General features: G+C 46.8%; 1 protein-coding gene across 5 annotated transcripts in view; it reads right to left on the bottom strand.

Annotated features, from left to right (window-relative positions):
* Positions 1-15,517, bottom strand: part of SMOC1 (SPARC related modular calcium binding 1) — a 163,161-nt gene extending 147,644 nt beyond the window's left edge. For 4 of the 5 annotated variants that reach the window (XM_077909785.1, XM_077909788.1, XM_077909789.1 and 1 more), the window contains exon 1: positions 5,130-5,286. In XM_077909785.1, the coding sequence (XP_077765911.1) occupies positions 5,130-5,228 (99 nt within the window). In that variant the 5' untranslated portion in view covers positions 5,229-5,286. Of the gene's footprint in view, positions 1-5,129; positions 5,287-15,436 lie in introns of those variants that run through there. The other variant, XM_077909787.1, reaches the window with a different exon arrangement.
* Between the last annotated feature and the right edge of the window lie 676 nt (positions 15,518-16,193).

Raw genomic sequence — 16,193 nt, 5'->3', positions numbered from 1 at the left:
CCTTTCCTAGAGCATTATTATAGCTATACATATTCCTAGAAGATATTTTCTTTAATCTTAGCTCTTTTTAAATTTAGAAAAGATGATACGCTCCATCTTTTGATGTATTTCTTTTACTTAATATCATATTACTGAGATTCATCCATATTTTTGCATGTCACTGTTGTTCACTTGTTCTGCTGAGTAGAATTCTCCACTGTGTGAATACATCAACTAATCTTTCCTCTAACTAGTAGCTTTTCCAGGCTTGTAGTATTGTGAACATGGTTCCTTAGGTCTCCTTCTGGACTTGAGTTTCTCTTGGGCATATGTACCTAAGAGTGGAATTGCTGGGCCATAAGAAATGTGACTTTCAACTTTGAGAGATAATGAGATAATATCAAAGTATTTTCCATTTGGGGTGCCTGGGTGGCTCAGTCAGTTAAACATCTGTCTTTGGCACAGGTACTGATCCTGGAGTCCAAGGATCAAGCCCCATATCAGGCTCTCTGCTCAGCAGGAAGTCTGCTTATCCCTCTCCCTCTGCTCCTCCCCTCACCCCACTCCTGCTCACTCCCTCTCAAATAAATAAATAAAATCTTTCTTTAAAAAAAAGTGTGGGGGGGATCCCTGGGTGGCTCAGCGGTTTGGTGCCTGCCTTTGGCCCAGGGTGCGATCCTGGAGTCCTGGGATCAAATCCCACGTCGGGCTCCCGGCATGGAGCCTGCTTCTCCCTCTGCCTGTGTCTCTGCCTCTCTCTCTCTCTCTATCATAAGTAAATAAATAAATCTTAAAAAAAAAAAAACATTTTTTAAAAAAGCATTTTCCATTTGATAGAATATCCTACAGTTTCTTTTTTTTAAAGATTTTATTTATTTATTCATGAGAAACACAGAGAGGGGGGAGAGAGAGAGAGAGAGAGAGAGAGAGAGAGAGGCAGAGACACAGGCAGAGGGAGAAGCAGACTCATGCAGAGAGCCCGACGTGCGACTTGATCCCGGGTCTCCAGGATCATATCCTGAGCTGAAGGCAGCACTAAACCGCTGAGCCACCCGGGCTGCCCTTTCCTACAGTTTCTAAGATGATTATTTCTTCTTCCTATCCTCAGTTTCATTCCTTTAAATTTCACATGTCATTTCTATCAAAATGTTTAAACCAAGTTCTTTGCCTAACACCTGAGTAGCATTTCATATAAATCCCCCAGGTAATAAGAAGGGTGTCTGTGCAGACACAAGGACCCACCCCAGTCCAGACATTGAGGCAGACTAGTCAAAAGGAAAGGAACTGTCTAGAAGCTGCTTCACATTTGGGAAATGCAAAATAGAAACAGGGATTAGGATAGAGCCACAGCCTGTTCCCCATCCAAGTTTGCTTACTCCGTCCTTCCTCCTCCAAGCCTCCCATAACCACCACACATACTAATTTTTAAACAAAGAACAAAAGCCTAAAAATGGGGGGAAATTACTTGTGAAGTGACCAGTTTCAGGTTTAAATGAGAGCAAGGGGTCTAGCTTGGACATCACTGTAGAGTCTGATTCATTTCAGTAAACATTTACAGAACGCTTTGCATTTTGACCTAGCACACTGACAAATAAGATCTCTATTCTGCCCTCAAGGGAGTGTGAGTTTGTTCTTTCACAAGACAGGGTTGTTTGTGATGTGCCAAGGGAGCAAGTTAGTGCCGAAAAGGTGGATATGCTGGCCTGATCTCGAGATGCTCACCATAGGAGGATCAGCAAAAGTTAGAACACAAGTGAACCAGATACAGGAGTTGGTTGATTCTCACCAAAAAGGTGTTCTGCAGGAAAGTTCCTGGAGAGTAATGCAGGAGCTGAGTTCTGAAGAGCAAACGAAGCCAGTGAGAGGAGAGAGAACAAATAAAGAATATACATAAAACAAGAAACCAAATTCCTTACTCAGACTTCTTGACCTTCCCATTTTCTCCTATTTTCAAACTTGTTAAATCTATTTCCTGCCTCCAGTCGTGCTAAAGCACTAAGAAAAGTGGAACCCGTGGAAGGCTGTTCAACATGCACCGTCTCACTGGTTTTCCATAAACAACAACAAAGTCCATCCCCACCAGGCGCCTGGCCCTGTGCTGAGCCCTGGGGATGTGCTAGTAGATGGGTCCTGTTCCCGGCATCACCCAGCTCCTGGGCTTCCAGGGCAGCAGAGAATTAGACAAAGACAGGCAGTTGACTTGGCCTGACCATCAGCCAGACTCCATCAGCCTGGGAGAGCCCCTCCCCCGCCCCACCCTCTCCTGAAACATTTTCAGTAAATTGTACAGGATTAAAGAAATGGCTGCCTCGTCGGTAATTAAAAGGATCCTGACCAGCGTCCCAGGTAGCCAAGTGGCTGCTCAGAACTCAGAGACCAAAATATCAGGTGCTTCCTACATAATAGCCTCCAATCTGATACTTGATAGCTGTTGGTTTCCAGAGTCAAACAAATGTCAGGAATTTTATGAAGGCAGGAAGCAAATAAGGGAGCAAGGATTGGGGTCTAGGCCTCGGGGGAGCTCAATTAGTGAGCCAGATAAAATTAAACCAAAAGGGCATGCTCTCGGTTTCCTAGAAAGCCAGCTGGAAAAGATGCCAGTCCTTAAGCCTCTGTCACTCAAAAGATTAACAGAAGAGACCTAGGGGTGCCCAAGGGAATACTGCAACAAGCCAGATGTTTCTGCTCCTCCTCTGACGTGGCCACTGGCAACCAGAGCCACACTTCTCAGGCCACCAAGAAGCCGCAGAAAAGAGCCAGACTCTTTGGAGGTAGGTTGAGACTCAAAGACATCACCTTTTAGTGATTCAGACACCAAAACATATTATCAGTGCTTTCTTACAGACTCCCCTGATGCACCCAGGTTCAGCACTGTCTCACTGAGCCATCTCTGCCTCTAACAGGAACAGCACTGCTGAGGTGGGGGGGGCAGTTAAGGGGGGTGAACAGTCCCTGCAGCTGCTTGGTGGCAGGGAAAGCACACCACCTGTAAATCTATATAAACTGAGATTTGGCTCCCAAAGCTCCATATGCACTGAGAGTGTTTCAAGCAAGCCAGTTGGATTCCCGGAGTCTCACTTGCAAAATGGCACTAAAAAGAACCCCCGCTCCTTGTTCTTCTAAGCATAAGGGATCGAGGAAAGTGCCTAGTCCCCGTGTTCCTGAATGGCAGCTCTTAATGTGGCCTATACATGCACCCAAGTAACCACACACTCAAGACAACAGCTTCCCCTTGGTGCTTTTTAAACGTGTGTGTGTGTGAGAGAGAGAGAGACAGACAGACAGACAGACGGACAGAGACAGAATGCAGCTGGAATCCACACAAGCCTATTGACGGTTCCTGTTTTGTTTCATCATGTCTATCAAATTATTAAACTAAAGAAGCTGGAGGGAAACCTAACCAATGTCCCCATTTTTCCCTGGAGCCCCTAGCGTTCCTCCAAAAGTTGCTTCCTCCAATTTCAGGAGGCAGAGAAGGAAAGCCATATGGCTTGAGATGCTAGACATGCCCAGCAGCAAGCGAGCCCCCTACCATTTGTCTCCAGGCCTCTCCTGTGGGCGGGCATCCAGATTTCAGTCGGGGTGCTCTGGTCTGCGTCTGTGTCTTGACTGTTCCTAATTATTGGAGGGAACGCTGTGGCTCTCCTGACCTCGGAGTTTAAGAGCTGCGAGTCCTAATATCAAACCAAGCAGCTTCATTTAAAAGCCATCCTCATCTGCATCCATAAAAGTCCCTCCCGGAGCCCACGCCTGCCCCAGCTTCGGAACGCCTGCTGTCGAGGATTTACGACACGCCCTGGATCTAATCTGCAGCACCTTAACTGCTCCAGTGGCACATCTGGTCATAAAAGCAAAGGCCGGCACAACACGGCGACAAACACTTTTCTTTCCTAAGTGGCTGCAAATCTGATCTCACGGTGATAGCGGGGCTCCCACGTCAGCAGCCAGCATCTGGGCAGTCATTAAGACTCATCAACCTTTGCAAGGCTTTTCCCCCACACACAACAGCTATAAAGATGATTTCACATATAGCAAGAGCTACGAATAAAGAACCTGTGATCTGAACAGGTGGCAATGGGGCTAGGCCCAGAGATATCCAGGAAAAGCCCAGGTTGGTTAAGGAGCCAATCTTGTTTGCACAAAGATCCCAGCTGCTTCCACCCGGACTCTCAGGCTGCCAGTTGGGGCAAGCAGCTATCCCGAGAGACTGCCCTGACATAAGCTGATTCTTGGCCAGAGATCGTCTGGATTAAGTTTGGTCAAATGAACCACCAGGTGGTTTAAGAGCACATTTTTTTAAGGCAGCGGAATCCTTCAAGTAGACCAACGCTGGTGGTGGGGGGGAACAATAACCTAGACCAGAAAGGAACACAATGCCTTCAGTTCCAGGCGAGTTTACAATGCTCTGGACAGCCTGTCCTGTGCACAGAATTGGCACGTTTCAGATGGCTCAGAAACTCCAATCAGACCAAGGTTCAACAAGTAGTTCAACCTCCCAGCCCGGGAGCCAGGGGAGGGGACTCCTGAACACCGCGCAGCTCCTCTCCGCAGCCCCCCACCTCCACCCCTCCTCCGGGGCTGTGCCCAGGAGAGAGCATTAAAATTATCTGCTGTGGGTTTTACGAGCAGCGATCGCTTTGTAAAACAACAGCAACACAAGGTCCTTGCGTGGCTCTCGGGTAACCTAAAACTCTGGAGGCAGAGCTGCCCCCGCCGCCCGCCAAGGACGCCAGCGCACGGGACCCGGACCCGGACCCGGACCCGGACCCGGACCGACCGGGCGCAGCGTGAGACCGCAGGGCAGCGAGCCTCTGTCGCACGCTGGAGGCACCCGCTCGCAGCAAAAATGCCCCGGGAGAAGATACGGGGGCAGAAAACCCAACAGTGACAGTTCGGGGGCGAGGGGGGGGGAGGGGGGAGGCGCTGCAAGAAAGGATGGGGGTGGAGGTGGGGGGAGAACGAGAGAAATGTTGATTCGCCCAGAAGCCCGAGGGGACTGCGTGGTAGGTGCTGGGGGGTGGGGGTGGGGGTGGGGGTGGGGGCCCCGAGGTCGGACACCTCCCTTTCTCTGCCACCCCCCGCCCCCAGGGATGCGGGCAGGCGACCTCGGCCTCCGTCCGCAGGTGGGCGCGCGGCCGGGGCGCACTTACCCTGGGGCCCGTGGTGCGGTGGCCGCCAGCTGGGGACAGCTGCACCAGCACGAGCAGCAAGTGGGGCGTGAGCAGGCGGGCGCAGCGCGCGGGCAGCATGGTGCCAGGCGGGCCGGGCAGCCGGCTGCGGGCGGGGGGCGCGGGCTCCGCGGGGCGCGCGGCTGCGCCTGCCTTCCTGTGTCCGGGGGCCCGGCGGCTGGCGGCTGGCGGCGGGGCTGCCTCGGAGCGCGCGGTCGTGAGCCGCCGGGGAGGCCGCTGGAGCGCGAGCGTGTGCTCTGCGCGCGGCGCGCGGCTCGGCAGGGCCGCGGCGGCAGCAGGTTGGACGCCAGAGCCCGGGCCATGGGAATTCCCGTTATAAACCCCCGGGGGGGCGGGGCGGAGCCGGGCGGCCCTGACTGACGCGCCGACGGGCCCGTAGCAACCGACCCTCCGGCAGGTGAGAGCCAATGGGAGAGCGGAAAGCGGGGCGGCTCGCGGTCACCCCCGCCGAGGAGCGACACCCGCTCGCTCTGCCGCACGGGGCTCCCCGAGACCCCGGGAGGAAGGGGAACTTTCTCTTGGCCCTTCTGTCGGAGGAAGCCTCGGAGAGCTCCAGCGGCCCTAACGCCCGGAATGCCCACAGGGCGACAAATCGTGCCTTGAGAGCATGTGTCACTCTCCACAGAAGTCCACAAGTTGTCACAACAGTCCTGCAAAATAAACGGGGAAAATACCCCTGGCCCCATTCTTCTGATGAGGATACTAGGGCGCAGAGGAGCTGAGAAATCTGCTTCCCCGCAGCATCGACACCATGAACAATTGAGAAGGTGACCCCCGCAGGGGAGGCTGTGCCTGGCATTGAGAGCGGAGGGTGGGTGCATTCACTTGTTTCGAAGAGGCTTCCAGCGCGTGACAACCCAAGCCCTTCAGCACAGGAGGAGATAGGATGATGTCCTAAGGCATCTGCCTGCCGGCGAGGGCCTCTGCAGACATGGGGCAATGCCCACCTGTGGCCCTGCGGCAGATATAGGATTGGCATCCAGGCATCCTAGCTGCCTGCCTTGGACTGAAGCGCCAACGGACAGAGACTCTGGGGCCTAGGAGTTCTGGGAGAGGAAGTCAGAGGGGACCTAATCTCCTATTGGGGAAGCGGAAGGAAAAAATATTGATGAGAGGGGTAGTCTATGGTTGCAAAGGTCCCCCACTGGTTCAGAGAGGGGAGAAGAGACCTCTCCTGGGTGTTCAACCCACTTGGAGATGATAGTGTAACAAAAGGTACAGCCAGATATCGGAGGGCTCTGCCCAGGGTGGTCTCCAAAACACCATCTTGGGAATGGTCTCCGCTATATCACACCAGCTCCTGGACAGGAGCAAGATGATCCACTGCATTCAACCCAAGAGAACCATGGCTTCTCTTTTTATGTAGAGTCCAATCCTTAGTGTTTACTTCCATTGGTAAGGACCACTCACTTCACGAGGAATGAATCCTTTCTCCAACCAGACTGGAAGCAGCAGTAGTGCGTAATTCCTACCCCCCTGTCTGTGCCTGAAAGGTCCTAGCAAAGGTTAGCTCTGCTCCCTTATGCCTTCTCTCCTGGGCTGTGTGAACATGCTTCCCACCCAATTCCTACTTCCAGTTTTGCCCACCCCCCCTTGCCCCATCTAGACTCTACGATACATCCTTCTAAAGAGCAAACCTGAATATCCAGCTCCCTACTTAATAGACTTAAAGTCTCCCCAGTGCCTCTGATAAAAGAGCCCAGACTGGATGCTTGAACAATAACAAAGTACTCGCAGTTCTCCAAACAAAAACAAAGACCACCTTCAAGAGAACTTCCTATCTTCCTCTACTGAGAAGTAACACAGCAGTCAGACATGCTTTCTGGACTAGACAGGATGGGTTCAAATCCTGGGTCTGCCACCTAGTGGCATAACCTTGCACAAGTCACTTTACTTGTCTGGGATCCAGTCTTCCCCTCTGTAAAATGGGGATAAAAAGTCTCTACTTCATGAGTTGTCAGGATTAAATGAGATGGTTAAGTTAGAAATATCACATTTAACATAAGAAGGGGGAAGACCAATGCCTCATCTCATTTTATCCTCAGAACGATCCTGTGAAATAGAGAGGCAGACCCAACTTTACAGGTAAGTAAACGGATACGCCATGAGATGGTCACTTCCTTGCCTCATTTGGCTGGCAAGTGATGCCTGAGATTCAAGGCCAGGTTTTCAGATTCTAATTCTGCCTCTGTCGTTTGATGACTACAGTGTCCAGTCTCAAATGCGGTAGGGTTAGATGCTTCCTGTGTGCTGCACTGGGAATTTCTGCAGCGACCTGCAAAAGAACTAAGACTCCGGAGCTTCACTGAGGCTCAGGGGAAGAGCATGGAAACAGCCCCCTAATGACCTGGCATCCTGGAAATTCGCCCAGCTGGATTTGTGATACCTTGTCCAGTCCTACCATGCCTCATATGGCACTTATATCAATTTCCGTGTGCCCATGTGTTCACCCACCAGGGGTGGGCAGGATGGAAATGTTATCATCAGGCTCAGTGCATTGACAGGTTTGTCCCGACTCCACCACCTGGCCACGTGCACATCATCAAGCTGGTCAACTACTTTCTGTTGCTGGAATTATTGAGAAATCTGTTGGAGTCAGTAAATATGCTTGCAATGGCCCCCCAGTATCTGGCAGCTCAGTGCACCCAGGGAAAAGGCATTGCAATCGTCCTTTCCATCCATAACACCGCATGCTGCTTTCCAGCCAGAAAGCCGATTTCCAAGCGGCTGCTGGTCCAAAAGTCTACATTTTCTGGATTTCGACCATGTAGCTTAGTTTAAAATATGAGCAACTGCTTTCCAGTTACTTTGCTCAGCAAGTATTTTCTTTCCCTCTGGTTGGCATGCAGGGCCTGTCGTAACCATGGCCATCATTCAAATGATGCATTTTCTTCTCCTGACTCCTCCCAACCCCAGAGAAGGTTAGAAATTCCAGAGAACTACTAGTCCCAAACAGTGTCTCTCTGCCAGGCTCAATCTTCTGATCCAAGCAAAAAGTGAAATTGACAAGTTCCTTCTTTCCCTGGAGGCCAGGCTTATGGTCCAAAAATAAATCTGCTATTCTGGCATCTGGTCTGTCCAGTTTCAGCCATACTCCTTGTCCTGTGGGACTTCTATTTGCAAGGGGATATTTCAGTAGAAGAAAAATAATACTTTATATCCCCTATTGAGGCCTGAGGGCCTCAAATATTTAGTATTAACTAGGAATGCCCGTTTTAAGAGTATCTGTTTCTGTATAAGCCAGAGGAGTCCTGCGTTGTCTCACATCCCAAATAGAACCTTCCCATTTATTTTAACAAGCACTTTAGTGCATCTCCTTCAGTGCCCAGCACAATGCTCACTATTATGAGGAATCTTTGGATGCACACCTTGCCCTCTGATCGATTACAATTTAATTTAAGATACGGAGCAGACAGATCCATGGAGACCATATTTTAGAAGCAATATGTTTTGAGACTCAGCAGGGACCCACTATAGACCTAAGGACCTGGGAAGGCTTCATAAAGAAGGTAGATCTTGAATGTGGCTTTGGAGAAAAGTCTTTCTAGAATATAAAATACCATGATTTATGTTTCCTTCACTTGTGATAACAGCTACCGACAGAAAAAGGTGAGTTGTGTCCAAGGTCCTGGATTCTTTTCAAATATACTGGAAGCACTCAGAAGCCTGGGATACCAAGAATCTTGGGTTAAAAAAAAAAAAAAAAGGAAAATATGTAAGGTGTGAGGTGATGGATATGTTAATTAAGTGAATGGGAAAAGCCTTTCATAATGTATACAGATATCAGCATGTTGTGCACTTCAAATATCTTACGATTTTATTTGTCAATTATACCTCAATGAAGCTGAAAAAATAGGCATGTCGAAAATATTAGCGGGACTTGAATGATTTAGAACCTTGTTTCTCTCTTTTATACAGAAACTCTCTTCAAAGTCAAGGGTAGCTCCCTCTAACCCAGGCTTCTTCCAGTATCACTCTGTCATTTTTTTTTTTTAAGATTGACTTATTGATTTGAGAGAGAGCATGCAAGCAGGGGGAAGGGCAGAGGGAGAGAAAGGAGAGAAATAGAAGCAGACTCCCCACTGAGCACAGGCCCTGACAGGGGGCTCAATCCCAACCAGAGCCAGACCAATCTGGTTGACCAATCTGGTCAACCAATCATGACCAGAGCCAAAACCAAGAGTCAGACCCTTAACCAATTCAGCCACCAAGGTGCCCCTACTGTGTCGTTCTTAATAAGCAGCTTCTACCTCAAAGTCCAAGATGGCTGCTCAAGCTCTAGACATCCCATCTATTTTCGTATCAGCAGAGTGAGAAAAGGGTAAAAGAGGAGCATGCCTCTCTCTTTAAGGACATCTCCCAGAAGTCACATTTCATTTTATCCATAGGACCACATCTAACTACAAAAAGAGACTGAAAACGTTTTATCTTAATAAAAGATAGATCTTGGGGATCCCTGGGTGGCGCAGCGGTTTGGCTCCTGCCTTTGGCCCAGGGCGTGATCCTGGAGACCCAGGATCGAATCCCACGTCGGGCTCCCGGTGCATGGAGCCTGCTTCTCCCTCTGCCTGTGTCTCTGCCTCTCTCTCTCTCTCACTGTGTGCCTATCATAAATAAATAAAAATTAAAAAAAATAAATAAAAGATAGATCTTAAAAGATCTTAATAAAAGATCTTTTATTAAGATACCTTAATAAAAGGCCATCTAAAAATTAGGATTTATGTTACTGAGAAGAATAAAATCCAGGGAGACACTAGCTGTAGGGGCTATCATTATGAGGCCTGGAGTTGCCAAACAAAAGAATCGTGAACCAGGCAATAGAGTTCAGAATGTTAAGTTGTGGCTCTCCTCTACATCTGCATGTCCAGTGCCCTCATGCTCAAAAATATTAATAGGCTTAGGGCCAGACATCCATATTTTTTAGATATAATCGACATATAACATTGTATTAACACAATGATTTGCTATATGTATACATGTGAAATGATTACCCCAATAACTCAACCTCTGTCTCCTCAAATAGTTATTTTTTTTTTGTGATAAGAACTTTTAAAGCCTACTCTCTTAGCAACTTTCAAATATACAATATAGCTTTATTAGCCTCATCATGCAGATGAGGAACTGAGGCTTAACCACAAAGGTTAACCTTACCAGGGAATCCCTGGGTGGCTCAGTGGTTTAGCGCCTGCCTTTGGCCCAGGGTGTGGTCCTGGAGTCCCGGGACCCAGTCCCACATCGGGCTCCCTGTGAGGAGCCTGCTTCTCCCTCTGCCTGTGTCTCTGCCTCTCTCTCTGTGTGTGTCTCTCATAAATAAATAAATTATTTAAAAAAAAAAAAAGGTTAACCTTACCAAAGGTGGTCCTTATATTTTGCATGCACATCAGAAGCTTTGGCATCCTCTTAAATCTGTCAGTCCTAAGAATCAAAAGCACATGGTATATTCGCACATGCTATTTCATGTATCATTGAAGGTTACTCTTAATTCCACATGTATGAGTTTTTCCCCACTCACCTACTTTATCTTTCATTTACCTGTTTTATTTTTCTCTGTTTTTTTATACTGGAGCCCATGAGCCAAAGATCCTTTCCAATGTCTTCAAACCCATAACCACCATGCTTGGGGGGTGTCCAGAGGAAGCGTTGTTACAAGGTCCTTGTTTAAATTGGGGTTTAAGAGTTCATTTCAAATTATCACCATATAGTCCCAATCCATTGGCACAGAGCCAAAAAACTTAATCAAACAAATTTTATCATATCCCTACAGTGTGCCAAGTATTGCACCAGGCACTGGATGTACAATGAGGACAAAGAAAGTGACTGACCTCACGGAGCTTAGAGTTTAGTAGAAAGACAGACATTAAGCAACTAATTAGAAACAATTTATTCACAAATTCCAATTGTCCACAGTTCTGCAGAGGTACAGGGAATTTGGAGAGTTACTATAAAGAGTGTCTAAAGGGGCGTCTGGGTGGCTCAGTCAGTTAAGCATCTGCCTTTGGCTCAGGTCATGATCCCAGGGTCCGGGGATTGAGCCCTTGTTGGTCTCCCTGCTCAGTGCAGAGTCTACTTCTCCCTCTCCTCCCCATCTCCCACTCTTGCTCTCTCTCTCTCAAATGAATAAATAAATTCTTAAAAAAAAAAGTATCTAACTTAATATGGAGGGTCAATTTTCTTGAGAAAAGTTGAGATCTAAAGGAAGTCTAGTTTAAGCTGGACAAAGAGAAGGGGGAGAATGTTCTGAGCATAGTGAACAGCACGTGCAAAGGCGCCAAGGCAAGAGAGAACGTGGAACTAAGTTTGCAACTGGATCATTCTTATCTCTTTAACTCTCAATAGCCCAGGAAAAATAATTATCACTATTCCCCATCTGGGTCTGATGGACACATTTAATGTTTTTATATTTCCAAGTCAACTTACAAATAATTTACAGAAGTGTGAGTAAAGGGATAGTGTACTAGTTAGCTATTGCTACCTAACAAATTACTCCCCAAACTTAAACAAGGAACGTTATCTCACAGCTGCTGAGTATCAGAAATCTGGGAGTGGCTCAGCTGGGTGGTTCCGGTTCAGGGTCTTTCATGAGGTGGCAGTCAGGGCTAGAGTCACAGGCATGCAACCTGTGTAGTCATGAAAAGTCCCATTCTTTTTTTTTTTTTAAGATTTTATTCATCCATTCACGAAAGACAGAGAGAGAGAGAGAGAGAGAGAGAGAGGCAGAGACACAGGCAGAGGGAGAAGCAGGCTCCATGCAGGGAGCCTGACGTGGGACTCGATCAGGGCCTCCAGGGTCATGCCCCCGGCCGAAGGCAGGCGCTAAACCGCTGAGCCACCCAGGCTGCCTGAAAAGTCCCATTCTTGACCTAATAGTGTGCTGCTGCTGTTTTGAAGTTTTTAGTAATTTTTTATCAGGGAGCCCTTCCCCCATTTTCATTTTGCACTGGACCCCATGGATTATGTAGCCAGTTCTGGTTATAGTGAACCTATTAGCCAGAACTATAGTCACCTGGGACTAGAAGACCCACTTTCTAGCTGACTTTCATGGTTGGTAGCAAGCTTCCGTCCCTCACTGGTTGTTGACAGGATATGTTCCTTCTCCACATGGGTCCTCACAGCAGGTTAGCTGGCTTCCCCCAGAGCAAGTGATTGGAACAAGAGCCCAAGATGGAAGCTGCCATCTTTTATAACCTAACTCAGGTGACATACCATCACTTCTTCCATATTCTATGATTCACACAGATCAATCCTGCCACAAGGTGGGAAGGGACGATACAGGGGTGTGACCACTAGGAGGCAGGGATCAGTAGGAGCCAACTTGAAGACTGGTTACCGCATATAAAGCTAAAAACAACTTTGTTAGAAATGTGAATAAGAACTTAAATATAGGGCAGACCCGGTGGCTCGGTGGTTTAGCGCCACCTTCAGCCCAGGGTGTGATCCTGGAGACTCAGGATCGAATCCCACGTCAGGCTCCCTGCATGGAGCCTGCTTCTCCCTCTGTCTGTGTCTCTGCCTCTCTCTCTCTCTCTCTCTCTCTCTCTGTCTCTCATGAATAAATAAATCAAATATTAAAAAAAAAAGAACTTAAATATAGGGACACCTGGGTGGCTCAGTGGTTGAGCATCTGTCTTTGCCTGGGATCATGATCCTGGGTCCTAGGATCAAGTCCCATATCATACTCCCCACAGGGAGCCTGCTTCTCCCTCTGCCTATGTCTCTCTCCCTCTCTCTGTGTCTCTCATGAATAAATAAAATAAAATAAAACCTTAAATATAACAAGCACAAAAATTTATTTCCCATTTCCCTTGTTTTAAAAATAACATACCTGAAATAAATAAATTTGACTGAAAACATCCATACACCAAATGCCATGAACTTGTAACATATTCATCTTGTAAATACTGATTCTGGATTTCAACTGTATCTCTAAGTGATCTAGCTCATCATGCCTTAATGGTTCTCCTGTTTGCATTTGCATCATCAAAACACAATACTTTTGAAAGTTTTGTTGGCTCATGCTTTTAAATTTTTTTTTTAGTTTTTATTTTTTTGGTGACACATGATTTCATTGAAGAAAGTATGGCCATCTTCTTTGTTCCATAACTACAAAACATTTTCATTTCCAGATTTACAAACACAATCTAAAATCTTCAATCTAATATTTTCATTTCTGCCTTATCTATTTCCTCTTTACACATACATGGCCTTCAACACTTGTCTACTCACAAACCACCTCAAGTAAATGTTGGTGCTCAAAAAATCCAAAGTATTGTCAATCTTTTTGACAAAATAGGAAGGTTCAGGCTCTTCCCATAAAATATTGTGAAATCAAGTTCATCTTGTTGAGTGATTCACTGAATGAAAATAGCATATTTCCTTTTTGTCCTTGAAAACATATTCTTGGGGCGCCTGGGTGGCTCAGTCAGGTAAGACTCTGACTATTGATTTCAGGTCAGGTCATGATCTCAGGGTCATGAGATCCAGCCCCATGTCAGGCTCCATGCTCAACAAGGAGTCTGCCTGAGATTCTCTGTCTTCCTCTCCCTCTACTCCTCACCTGTCCCCCCTTCACACACACACACACACACACACACACACACACACTGTCTCTCTCTCTCTCTCTCTCTTTCTAAAATAAATCCTAAAAAAATATATATATATTCTTAATTCATTGATAATTAGCTGGAGGAAAATACACTAAGATATCATCATCCAAAGAATCATAGACTAAGATTTCTCTTACATAATCAATGTCACCATCATCATTTGCTTATATTCTAGAATGCTACTGCCTCTTTGCATTCATCTTCCGATTTATGTAATAATTGTGAAAACTTGTTATCAATTTACTTCTCTTTACCACTAAAGGTAGAAAATTAAAAACCCAGAATTTTCAGTTGTATGCAATGAGATTAAAAGTAGATCACAAAGATGGTATCTAGGGATCCCTGGGTGGCGCAGCGGTTTGGTGCCTGTCTTTGGCCCAGGGCGCGATCCTGGAGACCTGGGATAGAATCCCGCATCAGGCTCCCGGTGCATGGAGCCTGCTTCTCCCTCTGCCTGTGTCTGCCTTTTTCTCTCTCTCTCTCTCTGTGTGACTATCATGAATAAATAAATAAAATCTTTAAAAAAAAAAAAAAAAAGATGGTATCTATAAGTTCTTTTATATCTTCTTGAAAAAAGAAATAATACTTTAGGCAACAAATTAAGAAAACTGAAGGATGATAAATAGCCAATGACCAATGACACTACTGCTTCATCCTTCTAGGTAAGTCCCCCGTTCTTCAGTTTTCTTATTTTAGTCTTTTTCAGCATAGTTGGGAATAAATGGTGAGTAATGATGAAATAATTCCTAGCAGGACAAAATAAATGTTTCAAGACACAGGAAAAAAGTAGGATCACTAAGATCTTGTAATGTATCTTACATTTATAAAAGGGTTCCAGGGCACCCATATCATAAGTGCAAGATCAAATGAATTTTTTTCTATGTTGAAAAAAATGGGTAAATTTCATCTTTGTTTTTTGGAAGACATCTGAAAAAAGAATAAAAGCCAAGAAATATTGATGCTTTACAAAAGATGCAAGTGCTTTTAAAAATCAGCTAAAAGGTGAGGGGCACCTGGGTGGCTCAGTCAGTTAAGTGTCTGCCTTCAGCGTAGGTCATGATCCCAGAGTCCTGGGATAGAGCCCTGCATTGGGCTCCCAGCTCAGCTTCTCCCTCCCTCTGCCTGCCACTCTGCCTACTTGTGCTCTCTCTCTCTTTCAAATAAATAAATAAAATCCTAAAAACTAAACTAAACTAAGACTGGGTCCTATGTCCCCTAGATAATAGTAACACAACAAATCTAGTGGATTTGGGAGAAGTGGCACCACTGACACAACTTGAAGCAGGTACTCTGCATGTTCCACCCACATCCTTTCAGGCCACAAGTCACCATGCAGCCTGCTAACCTCAGGTGCCTCTTCTTTCTGCCTGAGAACTTCCTCTGACTACAAGTGCCTGTTCATCCTATGCAGAGGGCAGCCAGAAGTACCTTGGAAGGTAATACTCCCAGGAGCAACACTTACCTGATGGAGAACCAGAATTAGTGGGCACATTACTCAACTTCCTTACCTCCCAGCAAGACAATTCTGAGGTGTGTTCCTCAGTCTCTCAGTGGGTCCCCCCCACCCCAGGATTAAGCCCCAGCCGCCCACAGCAGTGACCCTCTCATTAATGAACCATTAGTTGGTATTTCTCTCTCCCCTGGTGCACTTCCACATTCCCTTACCGTGCTTCCTTGGATCACCTCCAAATAAACTACTTGACCAAAATTCCTTGTCTCAGAATCTGCCATGGAGCAAACTGAAACCAGGACGCAGGGTGAAACCACATCACGATAGAGCCGTGCAGCTGCGGCTCCAAACATCACTGGGAGGGCTATTCTTGCTCTACCGGAACCCGGGTGCTATCTACACAGAATGAGAAATGTGGGCTGATCCAAGCAGGACAAACAGCGAGGAGACTAGTTCATGATGGCAGATTGCAGCTTAGAAAAAATAATGCCTTTAGGGGTCATTAGAATAAGAAGCTGTCTAAAACCATCAGGAATGCTTTATTCATTTGACAAAAAGTTGGAATGGGCTCCCAGGGGTGGCAAATGGACAGTCTGATCTCATTTAAGAAACATCCTGGGGCAATGGATCAGCCCTGGGCATTGAGATCGAGGGCTAGGATTCCAATCCGGGCCTCTCTGGCCATTCCCACCACCACCCAAGAGAACTAACAAGATCTTTGCAGAGTTGCTGGGAGAATGAATGAAACCATGGGCTGAAGTAGAATGCTCTGTGTTTTTCATCTTCTTTAGCAAGATAACTTGCCAACTACCTTTGGCTGCAGGCTGGGGCAGGAACTTGCCTCCAGCAGATGGCCTTATTTTGGAGAAGCTACTTGAGTCTCTTTGGTCATGTAAATGAAGGGTCCGAAGGTATCCTGGGAGAAAGTGTACAAGCCCTTTCTTGTGCTGTAAGCTTGGCTCTTTTAGAGGA

This window comes from Canis aureus, chromosome 9 (genome assembly GCF_053574225.1).
Source record: "Canis aureus isolate CA01 chromosome 9, VMU_Caureus_v.1.0, whole genome shotgun sequence".
NCBI lineage: Eukaryota > Metazoa > Chordata > Mammalia > Carnivora > Canidae > Canis > Canis aureus.
The sequence above is the reverse complement of the archived record's forward strand: the minus strand, read 5'-3'. Positions and strand labels throughout refer to the sequence as shown.